Source organism: Centroberyx gerrardi, chromosome 11 (assembly GCF_048128805.1).
Source record: "Centroberyx gerrardi isolate f3 chromosome 11, fCenGer3.hap1.cur.20231027, whole genome shotgun sequence".
Taxonomy (NCBI): Eukaryota; Metazoa; Chordata; class Actinopteri; order Beryciformes; family Berycidae; genus Centroberyx; species Centroberyx gerrardi.
The window spans coordinates 27,191,974-27,219,550 of NC_136007.1; the positions used below are offsets into that span (position 1 = coordinate 27,191,974).

The 27,577-nt window shown below is 38.6% G+C and overlaps 2 protein-coding genes across 4 annotated transcripts in view; one reads left to right on the forward strand and one right to left on the reverse strand.

The window, feature by feature from the left end:
* Window positions 1–10,413, reverse strand: part of cblb (Cbl proto-oncogene B, E3 ubiquitin protein ligase) — a 53,565-nt gene extending 43,152 nt beyond the window's left edge. For 2 of the 3 annotated variants that reach the window (XM_078286577.1, XM_071924852.2), the window contains exons 1-3: window positions 10,207–10,413; window positions 8,291–8,468; window positions 7,575–7,825 (exon numbers count right to left, since the gene is read on the reverse strand). In XM_078286577.1, coding sequence (XP_078142703.1) covers window positions 7,575–7,825; window positions 8,291–8,458 — 419 coding nt within the window. In that variant the 5' untranslated portion in view covers window positions 8,459–8,468; window positions 10,207–10,413. Of the gene's footprint in view, window positions 1–7,574; window positions 7,826–8,290; window positions 8,469–9,411; window positions 9,508–10,206 lie in introns of those variants that run through there. The other variant, XM_071924853.2, reaches the window with a different exon arrangement.
* A 5,316-nt stretch (window positions 10,414–15,729) lies between these two features.
* On the forward strand, window positions 15,730–26,067 carry LOC144541719 (uncharacterized). The gene is made up of 5 exons (XM_078286421.1): window positions 15,730–15,805; window positions 17,699–17,947; window positions 18,790–20,849; window positions 21,839–25,913; window positions 26,060–26,067. Exons 1-5 carry the CDS (start codon window positions 15,784–15,786, stop codon window positions 26,065–26,067), a joined length of 6,414 nt encoding a protein of 2,137 aa, XP_078142547.1. The 5' UTR covers window positions 15,730–15,783.
* The last annotated feature ends 1,510 nt before the right edge of the window (window positions 26,068–27,577 follow it).

A 27,577-nucleotide genomic window follows, 5' to 3' on the forward strand; every position in this document is an offset into this window, starting at 1 on the left:
TTCCATTTGGCTCAAACGCGTTTGGCTATTGATTTCTACGTTTTCTGATGAGTAATTCCACATGATGATTGAGATGAGGTGTACAGTACCTCCACATTGCTGTCAAGCCGGCAGTAGCTCAGAAGCAACTTCGCGTCAGGAAGATTTAAAAGAAAATAATTTGCCTCTAAATTAAAAAATGATAAATTGGCAATTAGACTAAGCACTGGGCTGTATCCGACCTTGGCCTTCCCAGAGTCAGCAAATCACAAATTACTTATTTGTTAGAAGAAATACAATATTCACTCTGGTTCTGTATATAGCTCATTTTCCTATACAACTTAATTCCTTTGGGGACGGAGCAATAGCCCGGTCATCTAGCAAGCCTGCAGTGCAAAGGTGCTACTCTGTGAATTGATTCCACTGTAGGGAAATGAATAATGGGCTCATTAGTTGACAGACAAGAGGAGATCCAAAAGATGCTTCATGCATTAATTCTTTCACCTTTAAAAGCAAAATACTGCCATAGAGGTTACCTATCGGAAACGCTGGCAACACAACGGACAGTCAGAAAATACCAAGTGGGCTCCTCAAACACGACTCCGTGCCGTGACCAAGGGGTAATTCATAATCACACCAGGCGAGTTGATAGATTTGGGTGTGGGGTGTGTGGGGTGGGGGGGGGTTGGGTGAAGGGGGTGTCAGACTGTCTTTTATCCGCAACACTCTGCTTCCTGGCAAAAGCAGTGCACTTTTAATCCAGCTGATTTAGAGACAATCACTTTAGGAAGCGGCTAAAGCTGTGCTTGTCAGGCCGGCTATAAAACGCTCTACTGTGCAAATCACTTCAGATGTGCTCTGTGGCTACATATTGGAAGAGCAGGAGACAGTTTGCACATGCTAAAAATGTATACACTTATGATACTGCAATGTGCTTTGGATGAAAGTGTCCACCGAATTGGATATGTTATATATACACGACAGGATTCATAATCATCTTCACAGCCAGTAACAGGCATGAAACACAATATCCGATCACAAAATGAAAACAAAAAAAAAGTCAAAATATGCACCGTTTAGAGCTGGATCTACACTAAAGATACAGTTTGTGGCAGTGCAGCACCATTTTGCTTAGTTTCAACTAGTAGCAGGCACATAGCAACAAGCTTGATTTCAAACAGGAGAATGAGCAATTCAGTAACAGTCTGCAATTATATATTTACCAAACACTAACCAATATACACTGAATGTGAACACGAAGTACACTGATGAGGTGAATCCAGGTAAAAGCCATAATCCCCTATTGATTTTCCCATTAAATCTATACCAATCACAAAGGAGGAGATGCAAGAGCAGCAGAAAGAAGAGAAGCAGTTAGAGGATTTTTAAGCTTCTTTGAGACAACCGAGATGTGGATTGTGCAAAAGGGGCTGCAACTCAATATCAGGAAGATGCCAGTAATATTTTGTACATTCAGTGTACTTGAAGCGAACTGATTCATTCTAATAGTGTTTCTTTTCATGAGACCACTCTGGAAAAAAAAAAAAGGCATGCTAATCCAACCTTCAGTGAAGTCATGGAGACTTCTGGTGCCGACCTATTCAGGAGAGCTCATTTAAAGAGCAACTGTATGTTTTACAGCTCGGTCTAGGCAAATGACGTCGCATGCAGCGAATTGATCCCTTGCAGCTCAGTGAGTTATGAAAGCCACAGCTCTCATGTTTGTCAATGTCATTTTATGCTGTGGCTGCAGCTCTCTCCCCGGAGAAGAGTTTTCATCTCACAAAGACAAACCTGGCTAAGTAAAGAATTATACTGCCAACGTGTATGACAGATTGAACAGACTGCATTTGATCCGAAGTAGGGAAGTGAAGAGTTTTTCCTAGGCTCAGCAAAAAACTCTTCTTCGAGTGAGGGACCAGCCTTATGCTGAGCCCTCTTTGCTAGTGCAGAGAGTGAGAGCGAAGTCACTGCCAAGGTGCTCCGGTGCCAAAGGTTTGTTCTAGAAAATAAAGGCTCTTAATTAAAAAAGGCTCTCGAAAAAAAAAAAGTCAAAGAAACTGATTTGCCTAATTAAATAAAACCTCTTGAAGACATCGCATGAGGGAATCTCAAGCATTCCGATTCAAAGGAGGCTACAAAGGCAAATTGTTCTTTGGTCTTAAGTGGCAAATATAACCCCAGGGTCAAAGACAATTAACTCAAAGACAGACCGGCATTTGGAGAGGGAGCAGCAAGTTCCTGTGCAATCTCAAACTCTTTTTACAGGAACATCTGTTTCCTATTTTCTTCCATCCTTTAATTTCCTCATTAATATTCCTATCACATCAATTTCTTGCCCAGCATGTGGACAAGAAAGATGCAGCAGGAGAGGGGATCAGGTGGTCAGATGTGGGGACTGGGACAATGAAGATAGGGTACAGGGATGGGGGATGGGATGCGTGGACATCAGATGGCTTAATATGGGGTGCGGGCCTCTGGTAGGGATTGGGGGGGTGACCACGCAGCAGTTAATCAAGCGTGTAAGACAGGCTTGTGCTAGACAGGCTGCCACAAAGACACAGCAGGCCACATATGGGTAGCTGTGTCCCTGGAGGCAGACGTGATACCAGATGTGAGATCACTCAGCTGGCTCTTCAAAGGCAGAATTTGTTCCTTTTAGTACGTCTTTGTCAAAGGATACTGTGTGTTGTGTAATACAGTATTATTACATTTACAGAGTCCCTGGTGAAAAGGCGGGGAGAGCTTTTCTCCCACTTCCTTGAGAACAAGACTTCCCTGGACCAAGCATCGATGAGTATTGATGTTGACTTCGACGCGGGACTTTTCATCCCCCAAATGCCTGACTATGAGTCCACCTTGGCTCAAAAGAGCCGTTAAATCAAGCACCTTGCAACTCATGCCATGCGGATCAAATCCTGCATCTGCTATGATTTCCTGTTTTGGCGTCCCCCTGCATTTGACTGATTACACATTAACAAGGAATAATACAGTGGTAAAATATTCAGTATTTGAGCAAATGATGAAAAATGAAGAAAGGATGAAAAAATGAACAAACAGCAACACGTAACGGGAGTGGGAGTGTCTGTGGGGGAAACTGTCTTAAACTGGAAACTGTACGTGCGCACAAGTGCATGCCTGGGCCTGTTCATTTGACACTTCACTTTTAAAGTGAAGGCTCCTTTTGATGTCTGAAAGGTTTTGGCCTAGGTCTACATTAAAAAAAGGCAAAATTCAAGCCTTCTACTTACCTCGTACTTCTGACAAATTTTTTAGCCTGCCCTTATTTGGTTTGGCTAGATGCGCAATGTGTTTTACGTGGGCTTTGCTTGCCTAGAGAATAAGATTAAAGGATTGATTTGTATGGAGGGTGGGGGAGAGACACGACATTCATTGTGATTACTGTGTCATTTGTTGACATGTCAGTAGGTTGCATAATTGTGAGGGAGCGAATACAGCATTCATATTACATTATTTGTAGCTTTTATTGTAGTGTTCTGTTGTGTTGTTTACTGTATGTCACATTTGTTGCAGCTATGACACTTGAATTAACCTCCAGGACGAATATGAATGTCTACCTATTTAAAGAGTGATTTCACTAAAATGAATTTCAAGCACTATAAGCAACAGGATCACTGCTAATAATTCCCACTAAGTATGATTAATATCAAAGTATCAAATAAAATACGTGTGATTTTTAAATATAAACATGCTGTATGCAAATTGGAAGCATAAAGCAAAGACACTGTGATAACAGAGATTATTTCAGTATAAAAACAGTATTAAAACCTATAAAGCTTAACTGTGAAAAAAAAATGGAACTGAGAAATCCAGCAGTGAAAAAAGAACAGAAGTTGAGGAAAATTTAAAAAAGGGTTAGGGTTAGGGTTAGATACTAAAGATACTTATATTATTGTGGAACTTTAAAGGTCAGAGGTCAGGTTCAGCTACAGAACAGCAGCCAGTAAGCTGGATGGGATTCAGTGTCTTGCTCAAGGACACTTCAGCAAGGCAGATGCTTGCTGACAAAAGGGCTTGAACCTGGGTCGTCTGGTTGAAGGACGTTTTTTTTGAACCACTGGGCCACCCTGCTGCCTCCAACATCAGCCACACCATAGGCTTCGTTAGGAAAAGCAACAATATCTGTAACTGCAACGCCTACTGTCAAAGTAGTGGAGGAGATGAGAGAAGCTGCTAAAAACATTTCAGTCTCCTTTAGCAGAGGATGCGTGTAGCATCCAATAACACCTGCCCATAATGTAATAACTCACCCTAATGTAATGAAACTAAATGTAATCAAGTCAATAACACAAGTCAATAATGAAATAAAATCCTGAAACAGTAATGTCATATCATTTCTGCCAATAATGTCATAACGTGTTAATGTAATGCAGCATTGACTGGTTATTACATTATTGATTTTGTAACAATTTTTGGCTGAATAATGGGATCTCTCATCTTGTTTTATACTTCATTTCGGGAGGGGGGCTCGACAGGGATATACCTTAAGCCATTTTCCTTTTGTCAACTGAATGTTTCTCTCACAGCTCATCAAAGACAATTTAATCCATCTTTTGGGAGGACTGCAGCATCCTGTATGCCCATCAACACCAATGAGCTCTCTCTTAATGCATGCATGAATTTTGGTATGTTAAAAGTAGAGGCCCTAACATGTATACCTAGTTTTAGTAATGACTGAGCAAACCTGCCTAAAGCTGTAAACCAGTATGTAACAGGCAGTGGGCTGTAATGCGTTACTCAGTAGGGAGGGAAGGAAATGAGTAGTAGTTTTGGGAATGAATCCTGAGGTAGCATGTGACTAGGAAAATCAAAAATTGCAAAATTAGAATGTACTGGAAATCTGATCACCATTGCTAGACTTTGACATTCAATTAAAAATATCTAAAAACTATTTGGTTTTTTCCCCCCTCGTTTTAAGGCAGCGATGTGTTTTGTTCAAATGCTGTTGGGTGTTTCCTGGGGCAATTCCTCATTTCCTGCATTCCCTTACTGTTTTACGTCACTGTAGATTGTTTTCCAGTGCTGTTATCACATTATGAGATATTTGCTTAAGTAATTATTTCGAAATAAACACTGTCTAAATATTGCAAGGTACTCCTAGTACAGAAGAAGGTGCCAATTTGAAGCCGTAATTGTGTAAAATCAAGCTTTATTTTCTGTTTAATTTGACGGACTATAGCTGGCGGAAGCGTCTTGCTTTGATTTGTCTGTTGGCTTCAATGGGTTGTGATGACAGAAGGCAGGTCCTAATGTAACAACAGAGAACGTTAGCTATTGGTTGAAAGTTTTATTTTATCATTATATATTTATCGCATTATTTTATTTTATATTTCCTGTCTCGTCTGGTCTCTCGCAGTGTTTCCGAATGGTCACATTAATATGAAATGGTAAATGGAACTTCTTTCATGTAAACGTTTATAGCTTGATATTAGCGTTAAGATTGGCTGCTTTTCCTTCACAGTGATGGATTACCTTTATGGACTGAATTATAAGTCTCCAGTTGTTTTCTATGTCATTTGGAATTGAATGGGAGTGAAGGAACCCGAGATGTATGGCAAAACTGATTTAAAAATATATTTATTTGTGGCGCACGCATGTAAAAACTGTCACAATAACTGTCATGTTAAAGGGATGGAAATGAGCAAAAACTCAAATCACGCTGGAATTGTTCTTTAATTATGTTGTTTGATATGCTATGACAGAGTAAGCCATCAAAAGCATAGCCCTTTTGGAGGATTGTGGAGAGGCAGATAGTGGCTGAGAGAAAAAAGAGAGAACAAAAGTTTGAGAAAGAGAAAGAATCAGAGACAAACAGTTCAGACAGGGAGATCAAAAACTCAGCTAGGTGACAATTTCAGAGCTCAACCAGAGAGGAAATATATGAACAGGAAGTAAAGCGCATGGGGATTTTCCCTCTCTGCACATGGCAATCAGAGAAAGCTCCTAAAAATCACTGGAGCCTTTCACAATCTAAAGCAGTTCCTCTCTTGCAGGATCTGTTAAATAAATGACAAAGATGAGGGACAAAAATCACCCTCTTTCTTCTGCCTCCCTTCAGAAGACAGAATCAGGAAAGGATTCTTCCCGGCATCCAACACATGAGCGTAAAAAACAAAAGTTGAAAAAGTGTGTGTTTTGGTGGGTGTTGTTTCTGCAGAGTACTTTTCTATCTTCAAATGCAATATCACTACTTAGTAGCTCCTATTCATCCTGTCTCATTCTCCTTACATCCGCTGTTCCAGTCAATACTAAGTGATCGTAATGCATTTAGGTCATTGTTAAAGAGGAAATTGTGCAGGCTCAAAGCGAAATTTTGTTGTGGTAATCTAAAACAAAAGGATGAAAAAACGCTGTTTTTACTCAGCTTGTCTTAAGAAAGGCAAAGCTTCCTCTTTCACCCGTGTCAGCAACTTGGCAATCTTAGAATTGGATTCTTGTCACGATACGACTGCAATGTGACATTTGTGCATGAATGCAAATTTAAGTATAATGCACTCTAAGATAAATCAAACAGCAACAGCAAGGACAGCAGCACTAGCTGCTTTACATATGCCTTAAAATGACTGCACCCAACCTCTTCTTTCCACTGAATATGCCCATGCTTTCTCCTCTCCCTCCCCTCTCTTCTCTTTTTCCTCTCTCTACCTTCACTCCCCCCCTGCTTTTATAATCTGAGTCAGTCAGCCTTGTGTCCTCTAACACATCATGATCACAGTGGGCTGATTTAAGTAAAGATGACAAGCCAGACGGTTGCAGGCCACAAACTGAAAACCTCTGTTCGATATGTCACAGCCTGCAGATTGGGCCGTGGAGAGGACAGAGCTGCTGTGTGTCCTTTCTGTAACCCTGTCTTAGTGGGCAAGCCTCTCACTTACAATCATCATCATCATCACTGTCATCAGATTACCTCCGCTGTCACCCCATGTTGAGATATTCATATTTATCATAGTGGTTAAGTGGCTGAGATAAATCAAGACTATACATTCTTGATTCAATGTAATTTCACAATAAAAACATATGCTCAAAATGACAGAAGATGTGTAGTATTGATATTTTAGTATTAGGTAGTATTTTGACACTTGAACTAGGCTTTGTTTTTAGCTTTTTTGACATAATGCTTTAAAAATCTCCTTTCTGGTGATATTACCACATATTACTACATTAGAACAGCAATACAAGGTGACATATAAAGGTGAATTGTATCTATTTTGATGCTGTGGAAGGTCTGGATCTAAAACAGAAATGTAGTCTAATTTTAGTGATGGTGGAATGAAATATTTGCAATACCATTTCAATATCAAAAATGACTGAAACTGTTGAGTGAAACTCCAGATTTAAGTGTAAAAACTACGAAGCTCCAGTCATTCCCTGCCATGCCTCTGCGGCCATGTTTTGCAGTAAGTAACGAAATGAGTCCAGTGACGCCGGCAACAACTCACATCCTGTCTGTTACATTATTCTAAAAGGGCAGTGACTGCCAAATGGAGGGCACCCTGCAGCATCCATCCCACATAATCCTGCACACAGCCTTGCAAGTGGGTGACCTGGACAGGGCTTTCCCCTCATTCTCTCACCTGTCCTGTGACTGCTCCTCGTACATCCTCTCCTTCCCCTCTTTGAAGAGCCGGATGGCCCGTTTGGATTTCTTCATAAGGCTATCGATGTAGATTTTAAAGTATTCGTTCTCACTGAGCTGTGTGAGTCTCTGGTTCTCCTCATATTTGCCCAATATAAGCCGTAGGTGCTGGTAGGCGTCAGGTAAGATATCCAAGATGTATGGCGGGCTGTTTTTCAGCTGGAGTCGGGGGTTTTGGCAGAGGCGAACCTGTGGCAAAGGAAACCATGAATAGAAGTTTTGTTTTGTTACATGGCAGCAACTGACTGCAGCCGATCTGACATTTGACACAACATCAAGCAGGTACCAACCAACAGTATGCAAATTCCTTTTATTGCAGCGATACACAAGGGGCTTCCAGGGACTAGCGATGCTGCCGGTGTCTTTATATCTGGTAGAATTACATTTGATGAATACATCTGATGCTGTTGGACACATCATCAATGATGCAACCTGGAGTTTTACAGATATGTCAAAACCAACATGGCTAACATGAGAGGCTATCAAACACTGAGAACAGATGCTTGAATTAGGTTCACAGACCATCTGGAAATACGAGGGACCAATGTGCACCCCATTAGCATTAGCCCCACCTCTCCATGTGTATCTACAACAAAGACTGAGCCTATTACCGTGTGGCAGAAAGGCCTAATGGGTTTACCAATCCAAACTTACAACTTTATCCATGAGTTTCCATGTTTTCTCCACGGTCCGCCGGTCGGCAGCAGCTTGTTTCGGTGGCCCCACTGCATCCTGAATGGCATCAATGATGCCTAAAATCCGACCCTTGCTTCGGTTTGGTCCTCGTCCACCTGGGTTTCGGCCACTGAGAGCAGTTGCCATTTCCTATACACTGAGACAAAGGATAGGAGCCTAGTTATAGTCAGCGTTGAGCACATTAGCTGTCAGTAAAAAGTATCAGAAAAGTGTTACAATCAGTTACCCCATGTGGAAAAATAAATACATTTCACATATACCTGAAAATTTAGAGATATGTCTAAAAATGTACAAAAAAGGCCAAAAATGTATTCGCGCATATAGATGCCATTCATTCAAAATACATTTTGAGTGGTCAAAATATATTTTCCATATACTTGCAGATATATGCTGTCAACAGCTCATAGTAAAAATATTCCAAAATATATTTCAAATGAAAATACACTTTTGGACACATTCTGAAATATATTTCTTCATGTATTCTCAAGTTTATGTGAAAAGTATTTTAGCAGCATGGGACTTATTACTTAATTGTACAAGTTATCAGTTACCAGCTGCTTTCATTTCATTTATATGAGCAGAGTGGTTTTTGAAGAATGCTATCTACATGCTGAATGTTTATGCGTTGAAAATTTAGTTTGGTAGTGTTTACTGTCAATGGTTTGGCTTCTAACAGCAAAATCCTCAACCTACACCGGAAATACTTTCTGGTTTGTTAAAGAATGTAGGTTCCAAGGAATTATTATGGGGTCATAAATGCTGGTGTTAATAACGTTGTTCTTCCCTGTTCAATAGATGCCTGTGAGGCCTGTTTTGATGCCTAACAGGCCTGTATGTGAAAAGGATCGTAATAGGTAGTGCATTGCAGTGGCTCTCAAAGTGGGGTCCAGGGACCTCCAGGGGGTCCCCAGCCAAATGACAAATAGTTCACTGTTATTTCACTCCCTAGAGGTTAGCACAATGATAGAATGCATAAGGATGACTATTATGATCAGAAATGTAATTCTCCCCACTGCTTTCATCAGAACAGACAGTTATGCAAGTCTAGACTAAATCATAACTAACTCCAAAAATCTTACCAAATGGGGGTCCATGGTCAAATGCACATCTATTTATTTGGTCCTTGATGTGAAAAAGTTTGGAAACCCCTGCTCTACTGCATGCTGTTTTCAGTTATTCTCTTCCTTCAATAGTGCTGATGTCCATTTATAATCATGTAACTTCCAAAACGTGTATTAATAATTTATGACTCCATGAATTGCAAAATGTAACTGTAATCAGATAACACATTTTTAAAACTGTGCTGATTACAGTCAGCCAGTTTTTACTTTCGTAATTTGACTCAGTATTGCAGTTACTACCCAATACTGATTATGCTGTGGTAAGTCACTGTAATAGGCCTATTCCTATATGGACTAATAGTTTGTTAGTGTTACTCAACTGACCTTATTGTAGGCCTACTTTATGTCATTTTATCTCTTATGGTATCACTATAACATTCCTATAATATTCCTATTAAAGGGACTTATAGTGTGTCCATGGTACAAGTGAGTTTATAGTGACCTTATCTTACTTTATATATTTTTTAATCTCCTATGGCATCACTATGATAATCCTATCATAGGGATTTAGGACTTTTGTTTTGCTTTATTTGCATAGTATCCTTCTATAATTCATAATAGGATATAGTTATTTTTTTCCTATGGGTTGATTTGGTGTCAAGCGACTCTGATTGAGCTGCCAATTGACTCATCGGTGTAAACACGAGCAAATGAAGGCCAGAACAACACATCACTGTACAGTCAGAGTGGGTTTTTCAATACTAACTTACATGAACTGATAGTTGTAATTAAAAACAAAAAGTCCTAACTTACCAGACCACCAGGGAATGTCTACTGGGATCCCTGCTGAACTCGGTCCACATCCAGTGCAAAAAAAACAAAAAAACAAGGAGTGTCCAGAGGAAAACAGTCGTAGGAAAAGTATCCACTTTATGTATTCCTGTTGATTCAGTCTAAATCATCCATGTTTTAGAGCCGTCTTATAAATGCTGTTCCACAATAAGTGTCGGAGGAGTTGGATAAACGCGAAGCTCCGAGGTCTGTACAGTCTATGTATGTTTTGTACAGCGACACCAGTATCAAGCTAGCTAGTACAAAAGATAACATATCCGGTTATGACTTTCAAAATAAAAACATCGTTAACGAACATTATTTTTCATATAAAGTAAACGTTTTAGTATTTATTTTACAGCAACAATTTCACTCCTTATTCAATCTAATAATTCAACTGAGTGCTTTGAATAAATTTTGCTGTCCTCTACTACCCAGTGCTTAATTATTATTTTTTAGCAAAAGTGGTACATTGTATACTTTTATTTTGAATGCCATGTCGTCTTACTTCCTGTCTGAATCCCGGCCAGCTTGATGCAGCTGTTCCAGCGGTAGGAGGGACAATGGGAGTATGAAGCAATATTTTCCAGGAACCGACCAACGCATTGACAGAGTCGACCAGGCACCCATTGGTGCTCTGTGGGATGTGTCACCGTGTCAAGGTTGACAGAATCAATAACGCACAGGACTTCCGGTCACAACTTTCAAAATAAAAGGCTTCTTGATGAACATGCTGCCTTGATGTGATTTTGTTTATATGGCTTCCAAATAGATTTCTGTCAACTTTTTCTTGATGTTTGCTCTCCATTACAATGATGAAAACTACAAGATCAAATTTGGACTTTGACTAAGGTATGGCAAGTGCCACATCTTACGATACTGAGTTGAGGCCCATGGTTGCAATGCATTTGCATTGTGTTTACTTTTGTTATTTTATTTAACCTTTATTTAACCAGGAAAAAAGCCTCACTGAAATTAATGATCTCTTTGTCAAGAGTGTCCTGGCCAAGAAAAGGAGGAAGGAGGAATCTTAAGGAGGAATCTAAAAATGAAAATACAATTGCAATATAACAGCATATATATATATATGTATACAGTGTATATATATGGTATATAATACAGTGTATACAGAATAGGAGCTCCTAAATAAATGATGTGCCATAGGTTAAAATCAAATAGATTTTTAAAAATTAGTAGCTGTCCATAAGGCATGCTTTCATGAGGAAATACCATTCACCATGATATAACCTAATTTGTTGCATGTATTTTAATAAGTGCTATTTAATGTAACAATTCCATTGAGGATTTCATATGTTTTTTGTTGTTTTGTACACTCTGATAACCCTCAAATGTTAAGAAAACCACAAAATGTTATGCTTTTATTTTGAAGGTGAAATGGCCTCACTTCCAGCATTGTTCTGGTTTTATCTGGCTGGCTTGACTCAGCCTGAGAAGAGTGACAGGAGAAAGGGGCCGCTCCCAAATAAATCCATACAACTCCTCTCACTCTGAACAAACCAGCAATGGTCTGCCGGAAATGACACAAGAAGAAGAGTGGGTGTTAGAAATATGCACAGTGCCATAATTGGACATACAGTTTATGCAACAATTATTATCAATATTATTTACTAGTATTTGTCGAACACACACACACACACACACACACACACACACACACACACACACACACACACACACACAAAGCAAACCAATAATACATTTTAGAAGGATACAGTACAAATATAACAGCAAAATTATAAGGCCCTAGGAATATTATAGTGATACTAGGGGATGAAAAATAGCATGAAATACAATGAGGTCACTATCAGCTCACATACTGTACACACCATAAGTCCCATTGGAATATTACAGGAACAAAAAACTAATAAGTCAGTTTATTGTGATATAACATTAATGTATAGACATCATCTTTGGACTTTAATTACTTAAACTAAACAGAATGTTCCACAAATACGCACCACAATCCACGCAAAAGATTATGACAACAAAATATTTCATTACACACAAACCTGTATGAGTTTACTTATATCACCATTGTCCAAGTATTCAGTTAGATAAAGACACCAAGAAGAATAATTTCTGTTGAGTAAAGAACTAATGACTAACTAGTGACTAACTTGAGGTTTCTACTTTTCATTACTACTTTCACATGTATGAACTCAGTGACAAATTGTATCACACACCAAGCTCATATACTCTACATATACACCTATATATGCATGTACATGTCCAAATATGTGTGAATGATTGCGTGTCAATCAGTCAATCAGTAATGTCCCATGGGGCCCCATTTAGTATTGAGGTTGTTGAACAGCCAAAGGGGCCCTTCCCAAAGAAACTACTGAATTTAGACCAAGAGAAGATTGGTTGCTGCTGTATGCTTGTTTTTACACAACATTTGCAGCCAGGGAGCATCCTGATTGCAGATCAGCATGACATGTCTATGGTAACAAACAGCATGTATTAACAGTAATCTGAGAGGCTTCATTGATCTGTTGCTTGTAAAACAAATGCATGTATTTCTTAAAGTAATAATCTGCAACTATAAATACATGTCTTTTTTCTTACTCTGTATTGCTAATTGATACCACACAATAGTGATTCAATAGCCAGTTCATGAAAGCTTTTACATTTGCACGGCTGCACGGGAAGTGATGCATTTTATGTTTAGAGAAGCAGCAGCAGCGGTTTGTTTGGAATAAATTTAAGAAGGTAGAAGAAATGCTGCAGTCTAAATTGAGTGTCTTTATTATTACAGTATGTTGGGCCAGTGCGGGCCAGTGCCTACACTGAAGCAATGAACCCAAAGGTGTCGCCAAAATCAAGAAAACAAGAATCTTGCAGATTATCACTTTAAATATTTTAGCAGCTGTTGAGAAGAAAAGCAAATGCTGTTCAATCATTAATAGAAATGTTTTGTTCTTGATTAGATTTAGTTACTGTGAATTTGAAAGACTTCGCTACCATCATGAAGCACTCCCACGTTCAAGACAGCACCTGAAGGCAGCACAGCTGGAAACATTCTCAAGTACTTTATAACAACATGCAAATAGTTGAGGGGGAATATCTAAGACTGGACTCATACATTAAGAATTGGCATGTTGTGCTGATGACCCAGAAATTCCTGGAGGTCACACTTACAGTAGAGGTGTAAATAATGAAATAAGGGGAATAAGGGAAGTCTTACATAAGATTAGATGAAACTTTAATGATCCCCGGGAGAAAATTATGTTGTTGAAGCAGCAAATAGTGACTCAATAGGACACAATCAAGCAAAATAGTAATATAAATATGAATAAAGCAAATGGGGGGTTATTAAAAGTAGTGCAACAGTTACAAAATTAGAATGTATTACTGTAAGCAGAAGTATAAGAATGAAAAGTATGAAATATATGAATTACAGCATGTATGCAGCATGTGCAAAATTACAGCAGTAGAACATACTGAGAAAAAGAAATGAATGAAACGTATGTATGATATGAAAATATACAAAAACAAAATACATTCAGTACGAAAATAAATGAAATATTTAAAATTGAACCTTGACACTAAACAGTGCCACAACCATCAGCCTGTTGCTGCCCAGTAGAGGGCGCTGTACTCCCAGGGAAAGGGCAACTGTAAAAGTTACAGGTTTAATAGCTCTATTGTATTCAATATTTTTTGTACTATTGAAATTATTTATTGTGCACAAGAACTGACTATGTAAGTATTGTTAAGGAGTAAATTGATGATTTATGTTTGTATTGTTGAGCATTGGAGTAAAATGGACCTGGAGTGGGTCGTGGTTTTTGAGTTATGATGGGATGTTGATTGATTGATTGAATTCATTATGGGCAAAAATAATCAAACCTGTTAAAAGACTTACATTGAACCCAGAGGATGGCACATGAAAGTGTTACACAACACACTTATTTCCAAAGTGGTCCTGTTAAGGGTGCAAAGCGAACATTTCTAGTGCATCTCTTAAAAAAACAGTATGTGTATATGTACTAATTCACAAATAAAACTGGAATGGACTTTTTTTTGCTGTTCTTTGGATCAAGGTTCAAATTTAGCTCAGCTCTTTTGGCCTGTCTATATAAAGATACAGCAGAAGAAAAAAGATTTTTCTGTAATCTAAATGAGAGCCAGGCACAAACAGGATAAAATGATAAAACACAAACAAGTTAGAAATAGTATGAGAAAATTCTGTGCAATGCTAAAGGGGTTCATCTGTGGCCAATGGTAAAACTGTATCGTTTCAGTGACGAAGAAAACTACAGCAAAGACATGTGGCTATTTACCTCTTTATGTTCTCCATGTGATTAAAAATTCAGTAAACAAATTTTAAGTAGACGCTTTAACTGGCCAACAGTGGAAATTTGCTTTGTAAGTCCAGGGAATAGTAGACTTAGAGGTTATTAAAGGGGAAGAAATTAATAAAACAAGACCTGGACTTAGTGGTTACATATTAACTGTAGCTCAAGCATTGAAATGCAGAAAAATGAATAGACAGGAGTACAAGGACAACTGAAGACGTGGGAAGACTGTGACTGCACCACCCACAGTTGTATTTTATCAAAGGGAATTACGCAGTTAGGCAAGCATGCTTAGTGTCACTACAGAAAGGCAACCTGACAATATTTATTTGACTGTATCTGCTCAACTGAATGTGTAAATTTGATACACGAACACATTGAAAACCAAGAATGTCAATGATTCTTATTAGTACTCAGTCAAATTTATTACTTTTTTACTATAGTGTAATTTTCTATCAGGGTATTTATATTATACTCTGACTTAAGAAAATGATGTATGTACTTCTTATACCACAGGAAGTATAAAAAGACATTATGGAGTACAACTCTCTCTCTCTCTGTATGTGTGTGTGTGTGTGTGTGTGTGTGTGCGTGTGTGTGTAATGTAAGTATGGGTGCCACTGCCTGTTAATGCGTGATTAGTCTTATCAGAGGAGTCCATGCTCCCAGCAGAACAAGTGGCAAGATATTTTACCACCCAAATGTAAACTACCGTCCAATCATACTGGTGCTCACTGGGTGTCACATCTATCCGACAACCAAATAAGGTGGGCACCAAAAATGTGGAGGGAGGAGATATACAGCGTTTCTAGGATGATAGTGCCAACTTGCCCCATCTCAGCTGATCTGAGTGTTACACCTAAGCAGACCAGCAAAGCGCTCTCTGACACGACTTGCTAAAATTTACCTTGATTATTGGACTTTTCATCTAAAGTGCAGGAGGCTGAGGTGAGAGAACTCATACTTATGTTATAAATTTGAGATTTGCATACATTTTGTGAATTTTGCGTTAAGTTGATATGGAATTTTATGCACAGAAACAAACACACATATAAACACAAACACTAACATGAACAAAAAAATTGGGGATTTTTTTTTTACTGATATACCTGTATACATTTTGTGAAATGTAGTCAATGTACCTTGTACCAATTTTATGTTGTTTTCAATTTTATCATTCCTGCTCAGGTGTATGATCTCATGGGAAACAACAACTTTGAACTTATGATGCAGAAACATGGCCGAATCAAGAGACAACGGTAAATATTTTTTTCTCAACATTATCAAATAATGAATACATATTATAATTGCCTGTGAATGATCCATTTATGGCAAACTTTCTATCATCACAAATGTTGCCACAAATTGCGACTACACTCAAATTTACTGCACTCAAAGTTACCCAGAAGTTTCAAACAGAATTAATTTTCATCAGTGTGACTGCAAAACTTGTGTTAACAGGCTTGCTTGAATGTTTCCAGCAATGTTTGAAAGACGCTCATTTTTATATCTTAAGGTTAGGGTTAGGCTTTAATATCTGATAATAAAAAAAAAATTCTTATCAGAATCAGAATCAGAAATACTTTATTGATCCCCGAGGGGAAATTGGGTTTCGTTGCAGTTGCTCACAGAAATATATATAGGCATAGAGAAATTATAAGAAAAATAGAAATAAGAAAATAAATATAAAAATATGTAGAATATGTGCATTATACTACAATAAAATAAAAATATGTAAAGTACCGTATGTGCATTATAAAAATATGTGCAAATAAAAATATGTAAAGTATGTGCATTATACATTATTATTATACTACAATATATAACAACAATAATATAGAAATAAGAAAAATAAGAAATTTGTAGGTGGGTGTGGGGGAGGGGGAGGGGGAGGAGGAGTAGGAGGAAATCCCTGACCTGGGCCTTTCACTCCTGCTTTTTTCCTTCCCCTTTGTTTTAAATTATTGCACAAAATTATTACCGTAATCAGTATTGCACAGTTTAAAATATAAGTTATAAATTATGGGGTTATTAAGCTGCTGACAGGGGTGAAATAAGTCCAAGGTCCAGTCTATTGACTCAGAGTGTCTGACACTCTGAGGGAGGAGTTGAAAAGTTTGATGGCCACAGGCAGGAATGACTTCCTGTGGCGCTCTGTGGTGCATCTCGGTGGAATGAGTCTTGCACTGAATGTGCTCCTGTGCTTGACCAGCACGTCATGGAGTGGGTGGGAGACATTGTCCAAGATGACACGTAACTTGGACAGCATCCTCCTCTCTGACACTGCCGCCAGAGAGTCCAGCTCCACCCCCACAACGTCACTGGCCTTGCGGATCAGTTTGTTGAGTCTGTTGGCGTCCGCTACCCTCAACCTGCTGCCCCAGCACACAACAGCAAACAGGAGAGCACTGGCCACCACAGACTCATAAAACATCCTTAGCATTGTCCGGCAGATGTTGAAGGACCTCAGCCTCCTCAGAAAGTAGAGACGTCTCTGGCCCTTCTTGTAGAGGGCATCAGTGTTCTTAGCCCAGTCCAGTTTATTGTCAATGTACACTCCCAGGTACTTGTAGTCCTCCACAATGTCCACACTGACCCCCTGGATGGAAACAGGGTTCACCGGTGCCTTGGCCCTCCTCAGATCCACAACCAGCTCCTTTGTCTTTGCCACGTTGAGCTGCATATGGTTCTGCTCACACCATGTGACAAAGTTTCCCACCACAGCCCTATACTCAGCCTCCTCACCCTTGCTGATACATCCAACTATAGCATAGAGTCATCAGAGAACTTCTGAAGATGGCAAGACTCTGTGTGGTAGTTGTAATGTATGGTGAAAGTATTGTATGATTTTGAATGATGTATGATTTTGTTCATAGGCTTGTCTGACTCAAATGATGAACTCTTTGGCAATTTATCTGGTAATCATAACCACATTTAGTCATTTATATGCACGATTCATTGAAAACTAAGAGACTTTTGGAAGGTAAACTGCTACAGTGTTAAGTACCACAATTGTCAAAGTTAAAATTAGAAAACTATAATTATTAATATAATCATGAATCTCTGCCTGTTGCCTTCTGTAATAGGTAGTAAGTGTTAAGAGAATAATAAGAAATTCATTCATGAAAAATAATAACCGAATTCATTTCTAGTGGGAACCTTCCTGGAGGAGTTCCGGGAGCAAATCATTGCTGGGGTGAGATCGTCTGGAGCCGTCGCAGAGGCCTGGATCTCACAACAGCTGAGTCCACAAGATGAAATGGCCGCTATTACTGAAGCTCAGACACCACAGGATCAAATGAGGGCGCTGTTTCAAGCTGTGGAGAAAGGGACGACACAAACCAAAGTTGCCTTCTACCTGATACTAACACTGAAAGAACCTGAACTTATTGCTGATTTAGGTAAGACAAACGTCTCAAATGTGATACATGTAGCACTTCTAAATATCTATATATCATTGTCAAATCAATTGTCATTCCTTGATATAATTACTGTAAACAAATGATACCATGGTTAAGACGACCGGTAGCCTCCATCTCAAAACAGCGGTATTGTTAGTGCTAGCGTTTTTTCAAAATTAAGACCCCATTTCCAATAAATTTTGTTGCTTTGTCCCCTCTCCCCTTCACTGGCATCGCTCTGTGTGTTATTGTTTTCTCTTTGGTTTTACTAAAGTGGATAAACATGTTGGAAGTGATTTTTCCATTTTGCCCCCATTGCTTCCACCATCTGCCATTGCCAGAAACTCTGAACGTTTTGCTTCGGTTTGTGCTGGAACAACAGTGGCCCTCTTCTTGCTTTGTGCCAAAAACGCAATCTCCCTTTTTGCCGTAAAGCAATCCAGCAGACAAGACAGAGAGCAGTGGGCTATTACACTGCCAAATCCAACCCCGTGGCACACAATGTAAAATGCAGTGTGGAGGCTGCCAGTCTTCTCGGTGATGCTCTCATTTGTTTACAATAATTAGTCAATGTGTCCAAATGAATGTGTAATCATTTATTAATGTTAAAATGCTACATATAGCACCCTTCATTTAAGGGATATTTCATTATTGATATGATAATCATAGTATTATGAGAATAGTAGGCCTAATTCTAAAATGAAGTTTAACTAAAAGACAGTAATGACTGCCCACCTAAAAGAGTTATAAATTTGAAGCCCTACTCTAGAAATAAAATAAATGGTCAAAGTAAATGGTCAACTTGTGTCAACTGATATTTTGCCCATTTCTTCCACCAAAAGAGCAAAGACAACGAAACAGCAAGATGACACAAACAGAGCAGGATCAGGCATTGGGAGATACTGAACCATCAGAAGACAGAGGACCAAAAGTTGACATAAAAACCAAGAGAGAGAGTATTAAAAGACGAAGACAAGCAACAATGCAAGCAATAGAGGAGATTGAACGACTTTGGGAGGAGACACAAAGAGAGAGAAAGGAAACTGACCACATGAAGGCACAGATAGAACAACAAAAGGAAGACATTAAGAGATTGACCTCTGAAAAACATGAGCAGTGCTTACTGATAGAAGGACTGAGATCACAGATGAAGAATGTTACTAAAAAGCTTGAAAAGAATAAAGAAGAGATCAATCAAGAAAAAGACCAAATTCAACACATGTGGGCTGATATACAGAAAGAGAGAGACACTCTGGAACGGCAACGTAATGAGATCATCAATGAGCGACACAATTTAGAAGTAATCAAGTATGACAAGCTTAAAGCACAAGAAAATAAGGAACCCAACAAGCAGATAAAACAAGAGCAAGAGAGAATAGCAAAGATGAGAGCTGATATTGAAAGCCAAATTCAAGAATATAAGAAAAGAATGAGTGACACGAAGCAGGCAAAAGAACAAATGGAAAAAATTATGGCAGACATGAAGCGGGAGTTGGAGAGGGAAAGAGAGGAAATTACACAACAGAAAGAGCAAATTAAGCAGATTAAACACAATATAAATACAAATATCAAAATTATGGAGCAAAGGTGGACTGAAATTGACAGAGAAGATCAAATGCAGGAAGTCAGGGTCCAAGATGAGAGAGAAGAAGTTATCAGCTTGCAAGTTGAGATGCAAAGAACCAAAGACAGTGCTAACCTTAGCAGGCTGGAGCTAATACAAGAAAAGGAAGGAACAAAGGAAAAGATGGAAAGTAAAGCGAGAGAGCAACAAGAAAGAGAAAACCTTCATATGATGAAAGATAAAGATCCTTATGAAAAGGTGAAGAATGAACTAAGTAGAGTGAAGGAAGAGATGGAGAGACTTTGGGGTGTGTTGGAAGAGTGTGAACAAGAACAACAGATGAAGGCTGATGTGCAGAGACAAAAAGAAGACACTGAGGACAAGATGGCAAAGGCAAAATCTGAGAGACACAAGATAGAAAGAATGAAAGCTGAAATACAGACACAGAGAGAAGAAATAGAAAGAGACAGGCAACTAGCAAAAGTAGAGATGGATGAAATGAATTGTATGAAGGAGAGTATTGAAAGGCAAAAACAGGAGCTTGATGACAAGTTACATAAGACAAAGAGAGAGATAAGAGAGATGGAGGTGTTGAATGCTGAGATTGAAATCAAGAAAAAGGACCTGGAAAAGACAAAAAGAATGAGCATGAGAAAAAAGGAAGGGATCAACAAGATGAAGGAAGAGATAGAAGATGCTAAATTAGAGATGGAAGAAAGAGAAGAATCACAGCAAAAAGCTGATGCACAGATGGTGTTGGAGATTAACACAGAAGATAAGTTTGGTGAGGATGATGAGAGCGAAGATATAAGTTCTGAGATTCAGAGAAGACTTCAAGAGCTTGACAGATCCAGAGAAATGATGCAACATACAGAAGTAGGCATGGAAAATCAAATGGAAGATGGCAGCATGGAGATGAGCGACAGAAACAGAGTGAATGCTGAAATTCAGAGGTTGGTTCTTGAGGTGGAAGAAATCAGAAACGTGCTGCAGATGGTGAAAGAAGATACAGAGCAACGCAAGAGGGACTTTAAAGAGGAAAAGAGCCAAATCAAATGGATGAACTTTCAGGCAGAGAAAAAGAAAAGGGAGATTGACCAAAGGATGGAGAGGATCATGCAAGAGAGGGATAAATTAGAAATTATGAAGATAAAGATGCAGCGACAAAGGCAGGAGTTTGAACAAAAAATGGAAGAGACAAGGACTAAACTTCAGAATATGGAAGAGATGAAAGCTGACATAGAAAAAGTTGCCGCAGAGGTAGACAACACCAAAGAAGAGATGCAAAGGGCCCAAAGGAAGATAGAGGAGAACAAGGAGAAAGTAAGAAAAGACATGGTAAGTAAAGCATTTCTTCATTTTCAGCCCATAAATAGCCCAAATGGCCTCAGGATGTTGCTGCAGTTCATTTGCATTTACTTGCATCTTCAGTCTGAATATTACCCATTCAAAAGTTTGGAGGAAATCTTGACCACATACCGTGTGGCAAGAAGCGGCTGGCCGACGACAGGATCTGATGTGATAGCTTCCTCCTTGCGCATATAGAAAACAGATATACTGTATATGAAAAATAGACACTCAAAAGTTCTATTTTGTTAAAATCCACTTCAAATGAATGCCTCAGAAATGGAAAACTCCACCGTCCACTCTACTACACAAGCGCTGTTCTCTGCGTCCATATGGCAACCAGTACTGTCTCTAGCACATGCAGATCAAACTTCAAAACAAACTAGAGGTAGCACTGCCGGCCACATGGACATGGCAAACGAGTTTTCTGTTTCTGACATATTCAGAGATATACTGATTCTAACAACAAAATTGAAAAAATGTGAGTCCCTATTTTTGCACATATGTTTTGAATATACTCAAGGAGAAAGCCATCAGATTCTGTCATCTACCTGCTGCTTCTTGCCGCACATTATGTGGTCAAGATTTCCTCCAAGGTTTTGAATGGGCCGTGTTCGGACTCAATGAATTGGGGTGGCATCTTGAGGCCATCTGGGCTAGTCAATGAGGTGCCTACTATCGTATTAGACTGACCAGGAGAACTGACAAGGCAAGCAGACAATGGGTAGTTGAAATGTCACTGAAAGGACTGTATTATACAAATACTTAACGCATTGTTAGGAAAATTAAACTGTAATGCTAAATAAATGATGAAAACATTTACATAATTAATACTGTATAGCTGTGTGAGACACTCTTTTGGATGGTAACAAAAGGATACATGGTGGGTTTGATGATTTCAAACTCCTCAGAATCAAAAGCCTGATTAAATGCTATTGTTGTTCAATGTCTCATTGTTGTGCATTTTCTTATTTGAAAAGGATAAGCTGAATTCCATGAAAGCTGAGGTCAGCGGATGGATATTGGTTGAAAGTGCAACCAAAAAGGCTATTTCAGTGAATAAAGCCATACCTCAAGAACCACAGAATGAGACAGATAAACACTTCCTCAAAGATGAAACACCTGAAACTCTAGACAGACAAAAAACAGACAAAGAGCAAGCAGAAGATGAAATTACAAAAGACTCAATTTCTTTAATCGTCACATCAAAAATGAACATAGAGGAAAATACAACAAAAAATGCATTGGATGTCCAGCATCAAAGTGAAGAGATCAAAAAACAACAGGAGAGAGAGGAACAGAAAACTTTTACGGTGGACATAAAGGAAGAGCAAAATCTTTTGTTACAACTGCAGACAGAAATTTGTGAAGAAACATTAATGGATGATGATCAGAATGAAATGGAGATAAATGTAAGAGAAAAGAAAAAAATAGAAAATCAGATCTCCGTACTCAAGGAGAAAGGTGAGAGAATAAAGGAGCAAATAAGAATGGCTATGGAGAACATGGAACAAAAAAATCAAGAGATCAAAAGATTAAGAGATCAAGAGATCAAGCTGATTATGGAAATAAATGACCTACAGAGCCAGAGACAAGAGGTTGAAATTTGGTTAAAGATTACAAATATGGACATGGGAAATCTGGAAGAGAGAAAGATTAGGCTGTTGAAAGAAACTAAGCTAATTAAATATGAATTACAAGTGGAGAAAGAAGAGAATGACAACAACTTTCAACAAGCAGGAATAGATGAGATTAACTTTATGAGATTCGATATTGAGAAGCAAAAACAGGAGCCTGAGGTGAAACTGCTTATATCTGAGACTCCAAAGACAACAAAAGAAAATGAGCAGACAGGGAAAAGGAGGATGACAAGCACTGAAGAAACAAAGGCAATATGGGTGGAGACTGAAATTGCTATGGAGGAGATGGAACAAATAAGGAAGGAGCCAGAGAGGGAGAAGCATACAGAAAAGTTTGAAAGAGAAAAAACAAGGGAAGAAATACAGAAGGCAAGAGAAGATGTACAGATAAATATCGAGGAGACGCTTGGAGGTGCTGATCAAAGGGACATGAAAAATGAGATACAAAGACTTATTGAAGAGATTTATAGAACCCGAGGAATTGTAAGACTAATAAAATTAGAACATGAAAACCAAACTGAAGAAAGTAATATCGACAAAGATCATAAAGATGCAGTGAGTACTGAAATTCAAAGACTGTTGCTAGAGGTGGAACAAATCAGAGAGGATTTAAAGAGGGTAAAAATTGAAATGAAGCAAAGTGAAATGCATGTGAAAGAAGAAATAAGCAACATAAAATGGATGAAAACTATGATGAAAAAACAGAAAAGAGAACTGGACCAGAGGTTAGAAAAAACTTTGAGAGAGAGAGATGAATTAGACATTTTAAAAATGAAAATTCAGAGACAAAGGGAAGTGATAAGGCAGAAGTTGGAGGACATAGCAAAAGTGAAAAGCAACATAGAGAAAATGGCTGCTAACACTCAAAAGAAAAGTGAAGAAATAGAGATTGTAATAAAAGAAAGCAAACTAAATCAGACACACCTAGACGACCTCAATAACAAGATTGAGGCAGAAAAACAAAACATAAAAAACAGCCATGATTTAATATCTCAGGAAAGAGCTGAACTTGAAAAATTAAAGGGTGAAATCAAGCAACAAACGAGGGACATGGAATCTGCCTTAGAAAATATCAAGAGAGAAAAGGAGCATCTGCTACTATTGAAGATAGACATAGAGAAAAACAAAATAGCTGAAAAGGATAGAATAGAAAGGGATAGTGGTGGTCAGAAAATGGTCAGAGAAAAAGAGGAAATGGAAAATGAAATCTTCAAACTCAAATCAGAAAATGAGAAAATCAAGGGGGATATAAAGATGCTAATGAACAATTTGGATCAGAAACACAATGAAATTAGAAAACTGGGTAAGGAAATAAGTGACCAACAGAAACAAAAGCAAGAGATTGAGGCAGAGCTGGAAAAGACAAGGGACATGAGACACCTACAACAAACTCAGGCTGATCTGCAAAGACAAAGAGAGGACATTGAAACATTGAGGACACACAACAAGACTGAGAGAGAAGAGATTGAGAAATTGAACCATCAGATTCAGGTGGATAAGGAGAATATGAGATTAGCAGGACGACAAGCAGAGGAAAAAATAAATGAGATGAACCATATAAGGGAAAGTATCAGGACACAAAAACAGGAGCTTGATGACAAAATGCAAAAGACCAAAAGAGAAATAAGGGAGATGGGGCTATGGAAGTCAGAGTTGGAAATAGAAAGGAAAGAAAACAAACAGACATTTAGAAAAGGCATGAGAAAAAAGGAAGAAATTGAAATGATGCGGGCTGAAATACAAAGAGAAAAGCAATTACTGAGGACAGAGACAAAAAAGAGAAGAAGGGAATTGGACCAAAGATTGGAGAAGACCATGAGAGAGAGGGATGAGTTAGAGGTTATGAAGATAAAAATGCAACGGCAAAAGGAAGAGCTGGTAGAGGAGATGGAGGTGATAAAGAGAGAGAGGAAAAGTATAGAGGACCAGACTGCTCTTGTACAAAAACAGGAGGAATTTAAAACAATTGTGAAAGAAAAAGAAGATTTTCAACAAGAAGAGAGAGAGAGTTTTAAAAGCGAAACACGATATTGGGATCAATGGAAAATAGATATGGACAAAGAGAAGGCAATGATGAATGATGGAGGATGTAGGGATCTTGGTGAGCAAAAACTTAGAGAAAGAGAGGTGGACATTGTCAGAGAGAAAGTGGAAATGGAAAACCAAATCTCAAAATTCACTGTAGAACAGAATATAATCAAAACGGAAACCCGAGAGATTGAAAGCCTCAATAATGTCATTAGTGACCTTCAAAAGATGACACAAAAAATTCATGATGGCTTGGAAAAAACTAAGACGGACATGGGAAATATGGAAAATCTAAAGGCTGATCTAGAGAAGCAAAGAGAAGGGATTGAAGCACTGACAGCTGAGAACAAGACCGACAGATATAACATGGACAGAGTAAAATCCCAGTTAGAGATAAAAAAGATGGAATTAGAAAAATGTATGAAACAAATGAAAGAAAAAATGGATGAGATGAACAATGTGAGGGACAATATCCAAAGACAAAAACAAGAGCTTGATGACAGATTGGAGAAGACTAAAAGAGAAATAAGAGAAATGGAAATTTTGAAGTCTGAATTGGCTGTGAAGAAAAAAGAAAATGAACAGACATTGCGGAAGGCCATTCGAAAAGAGCAAGAGGTTAAAAGGATGTGGGCTGAGATACAAGGAGAAAAGGATGCCCTCAAGAGGGAGACAACAAGGAGGAAGAGAGAGATGGATCAAAGGCTAGAGAGGATCATCAGAGAGAGGGATGGATTAGAAATAATGAAGCTGAAACTGCAAAGAGAAAACGATGAAAGTAAAATGAGTGATATGAAAAGCAAGGCCATGGCGATGCAGAAAGAAGAAATGGAAAGTGAATGGAAACAAGAGCTTTTGGTTGAAAAACAAGGTCTTGAAAAACTCAAGACAGAGATGGAGAGAGAGAGGGAGGATCTTGGTAGAGCGAATGAGATGATGAATAAAGAGAAACAGGACTTGGACTTGATGAAGTCTGACACCCAGAAAGAAATTGACATGTTACAACGAGAGAAACAAGACCTGAAGGAAGAAAAAGAGAGGCTGGAGATCACAAAAACTGAGCTACAAAACAACAAAGAAAACTTTGACAGTGTCCTGGATGACATAAACAGAGAGAAAAGCAGCATGTCAGATTTGGCTGTTCAGCTTCAAAAAGAAAGGGAAGAACTTGAGAATGTCATGAACATTATTGCCTTGAAACAAAAAGAACAAGAACTCAAGGATGACGACATCAAAAGACAAACACAAGACCTTCAAAACAGTCGTGGCATTGCACTAGCAGAAAGAGAAGAACTGGAAATTTTGAGGAAGGATCTAATCCAGAGGAAAGATGAGGTTGAATCTGCCATGGACAGTATCATTGGAGAGAAAGAACAGCTCAAACAAAGTAAGACTGTTATTGACAGGGAGAGAGACATGCTTGTGGATGAAAGGGACAAAATGGAAGGAGATTTGTCTGAACTGAAAATGAAAGAGGATCAGCTCATGAGAAAAATGACAACCATTGAAAATCTGAGTGCAAAACTCAAACAGCTGAATGACAGGACACGTGAAGACATCAGAAAGAAAATGGACATGTTAGAGCAGAAAAATGATGACATACAAAGACTAAACATTGTACTGGAGCAAAAGCATGATGAACTTGACAAAGAGAAAGAAAAGATGGATGGTTGTATTGAAATGATACAGAGAGAAAAGGACAGTCTGATGAGAATGAAGTCGGCCATGGCGATGCAGAAAGAAGAAATGGAAAGTGAATGGAAACAAGAGCTATTGGTGGAAAAACAACATCTTGAAAAATCCAAGAAACAAATGGAAAGAGAGAGGGATGATCTGCTGACAATGAAGTCAGCCATGGCGATGCAGAAAGAAGAAATGGAAAGTGAATGGAAACAAGAGCTTTTGCTGGAAAAACAAGATCTTGAAAAACTCAAGACAGAGATGGAGAGAGAGAGGGAGGATTTTGGTAGAGCGAATGAGATGATGAATAAAGAGAAACAGGACTTGGACTTGATGAAGTCTGACACCCAGAAAGAAATTGACATGTTACAACGAGAGAAACAAGACCTGAAGGAAGAAAAAGAGAGGCTGGAGATCACAAAAACTGAGCTACAGAACAACAAAGAAAACTTTGACAGTGTCCTGGATGACATAAACAGAGAGAAAAGCAACATGTCAGATTTGGCTGTTCAGCTTCAAAAAGAAAGGGAAGAACTTGAGAACGTCATGAACATTATTGCCTTGAAACAAAAAGAACAAGAACTCAAGGATGACGACATCAAAAGACAAACACAAGACCTTGAAAACAGTCGTGGCATTGCACTAGCAGAAAGAGAAGAACTGGAACTTTTGAGGAAGGATCTAATCCAGAGGAAAGATGAGGTTGAATCTGCCATGGACAGTATCATTGGAGAGAAAGAACAGCTCAAACAAAGTAAGACTGTTATTGACAGGGAGAGAGACATGCTTGTGGATGAAAGGGACAAAATGGAAGGAGATTTGAAAATGAAAGAGGATCAGCTCATGAGAAAAATGACAACCATTGAAAATCTGAGTGCAAAACTCAAACAGCTGAATGACAGGACACGTGAAGACATCAGAAAGAAAATGGACATGTTAGAGCAGAAAAATGATGACATACAAAGACTAAACATTGTACTGGAGCAAAAGCATGATGAACTTGACAAAGAGAAAGAAAAGATGGATGGTTGTATTGAAATGATACAGAGAGAAAAGGACAGTCTGATGAGAATGAAGTCGGCCATGGCGATGCAGAAAGAAGAAATGGAAAGTGAATGGAAACAAGAGCTATTGGTGGAAAAACAACATCTTGAAAAATCCAAGAAACAAATGGAAAGAGAGAGGGATGATCTGCTGACAATGAAGTCAGCCATGGCGATGCAGAAAGAAGAAATGGAAAGTGAATGGAAACAAGAGCTTTTGCTGGAAAAACAAGATCTTGAAAAACTCAAGACAGAGATGGAGAGAGAGAGGGAGGATTTTGGTAGAGCGAATGAGATGATGAATAAAGAGAAACAGGACTTGGACTTG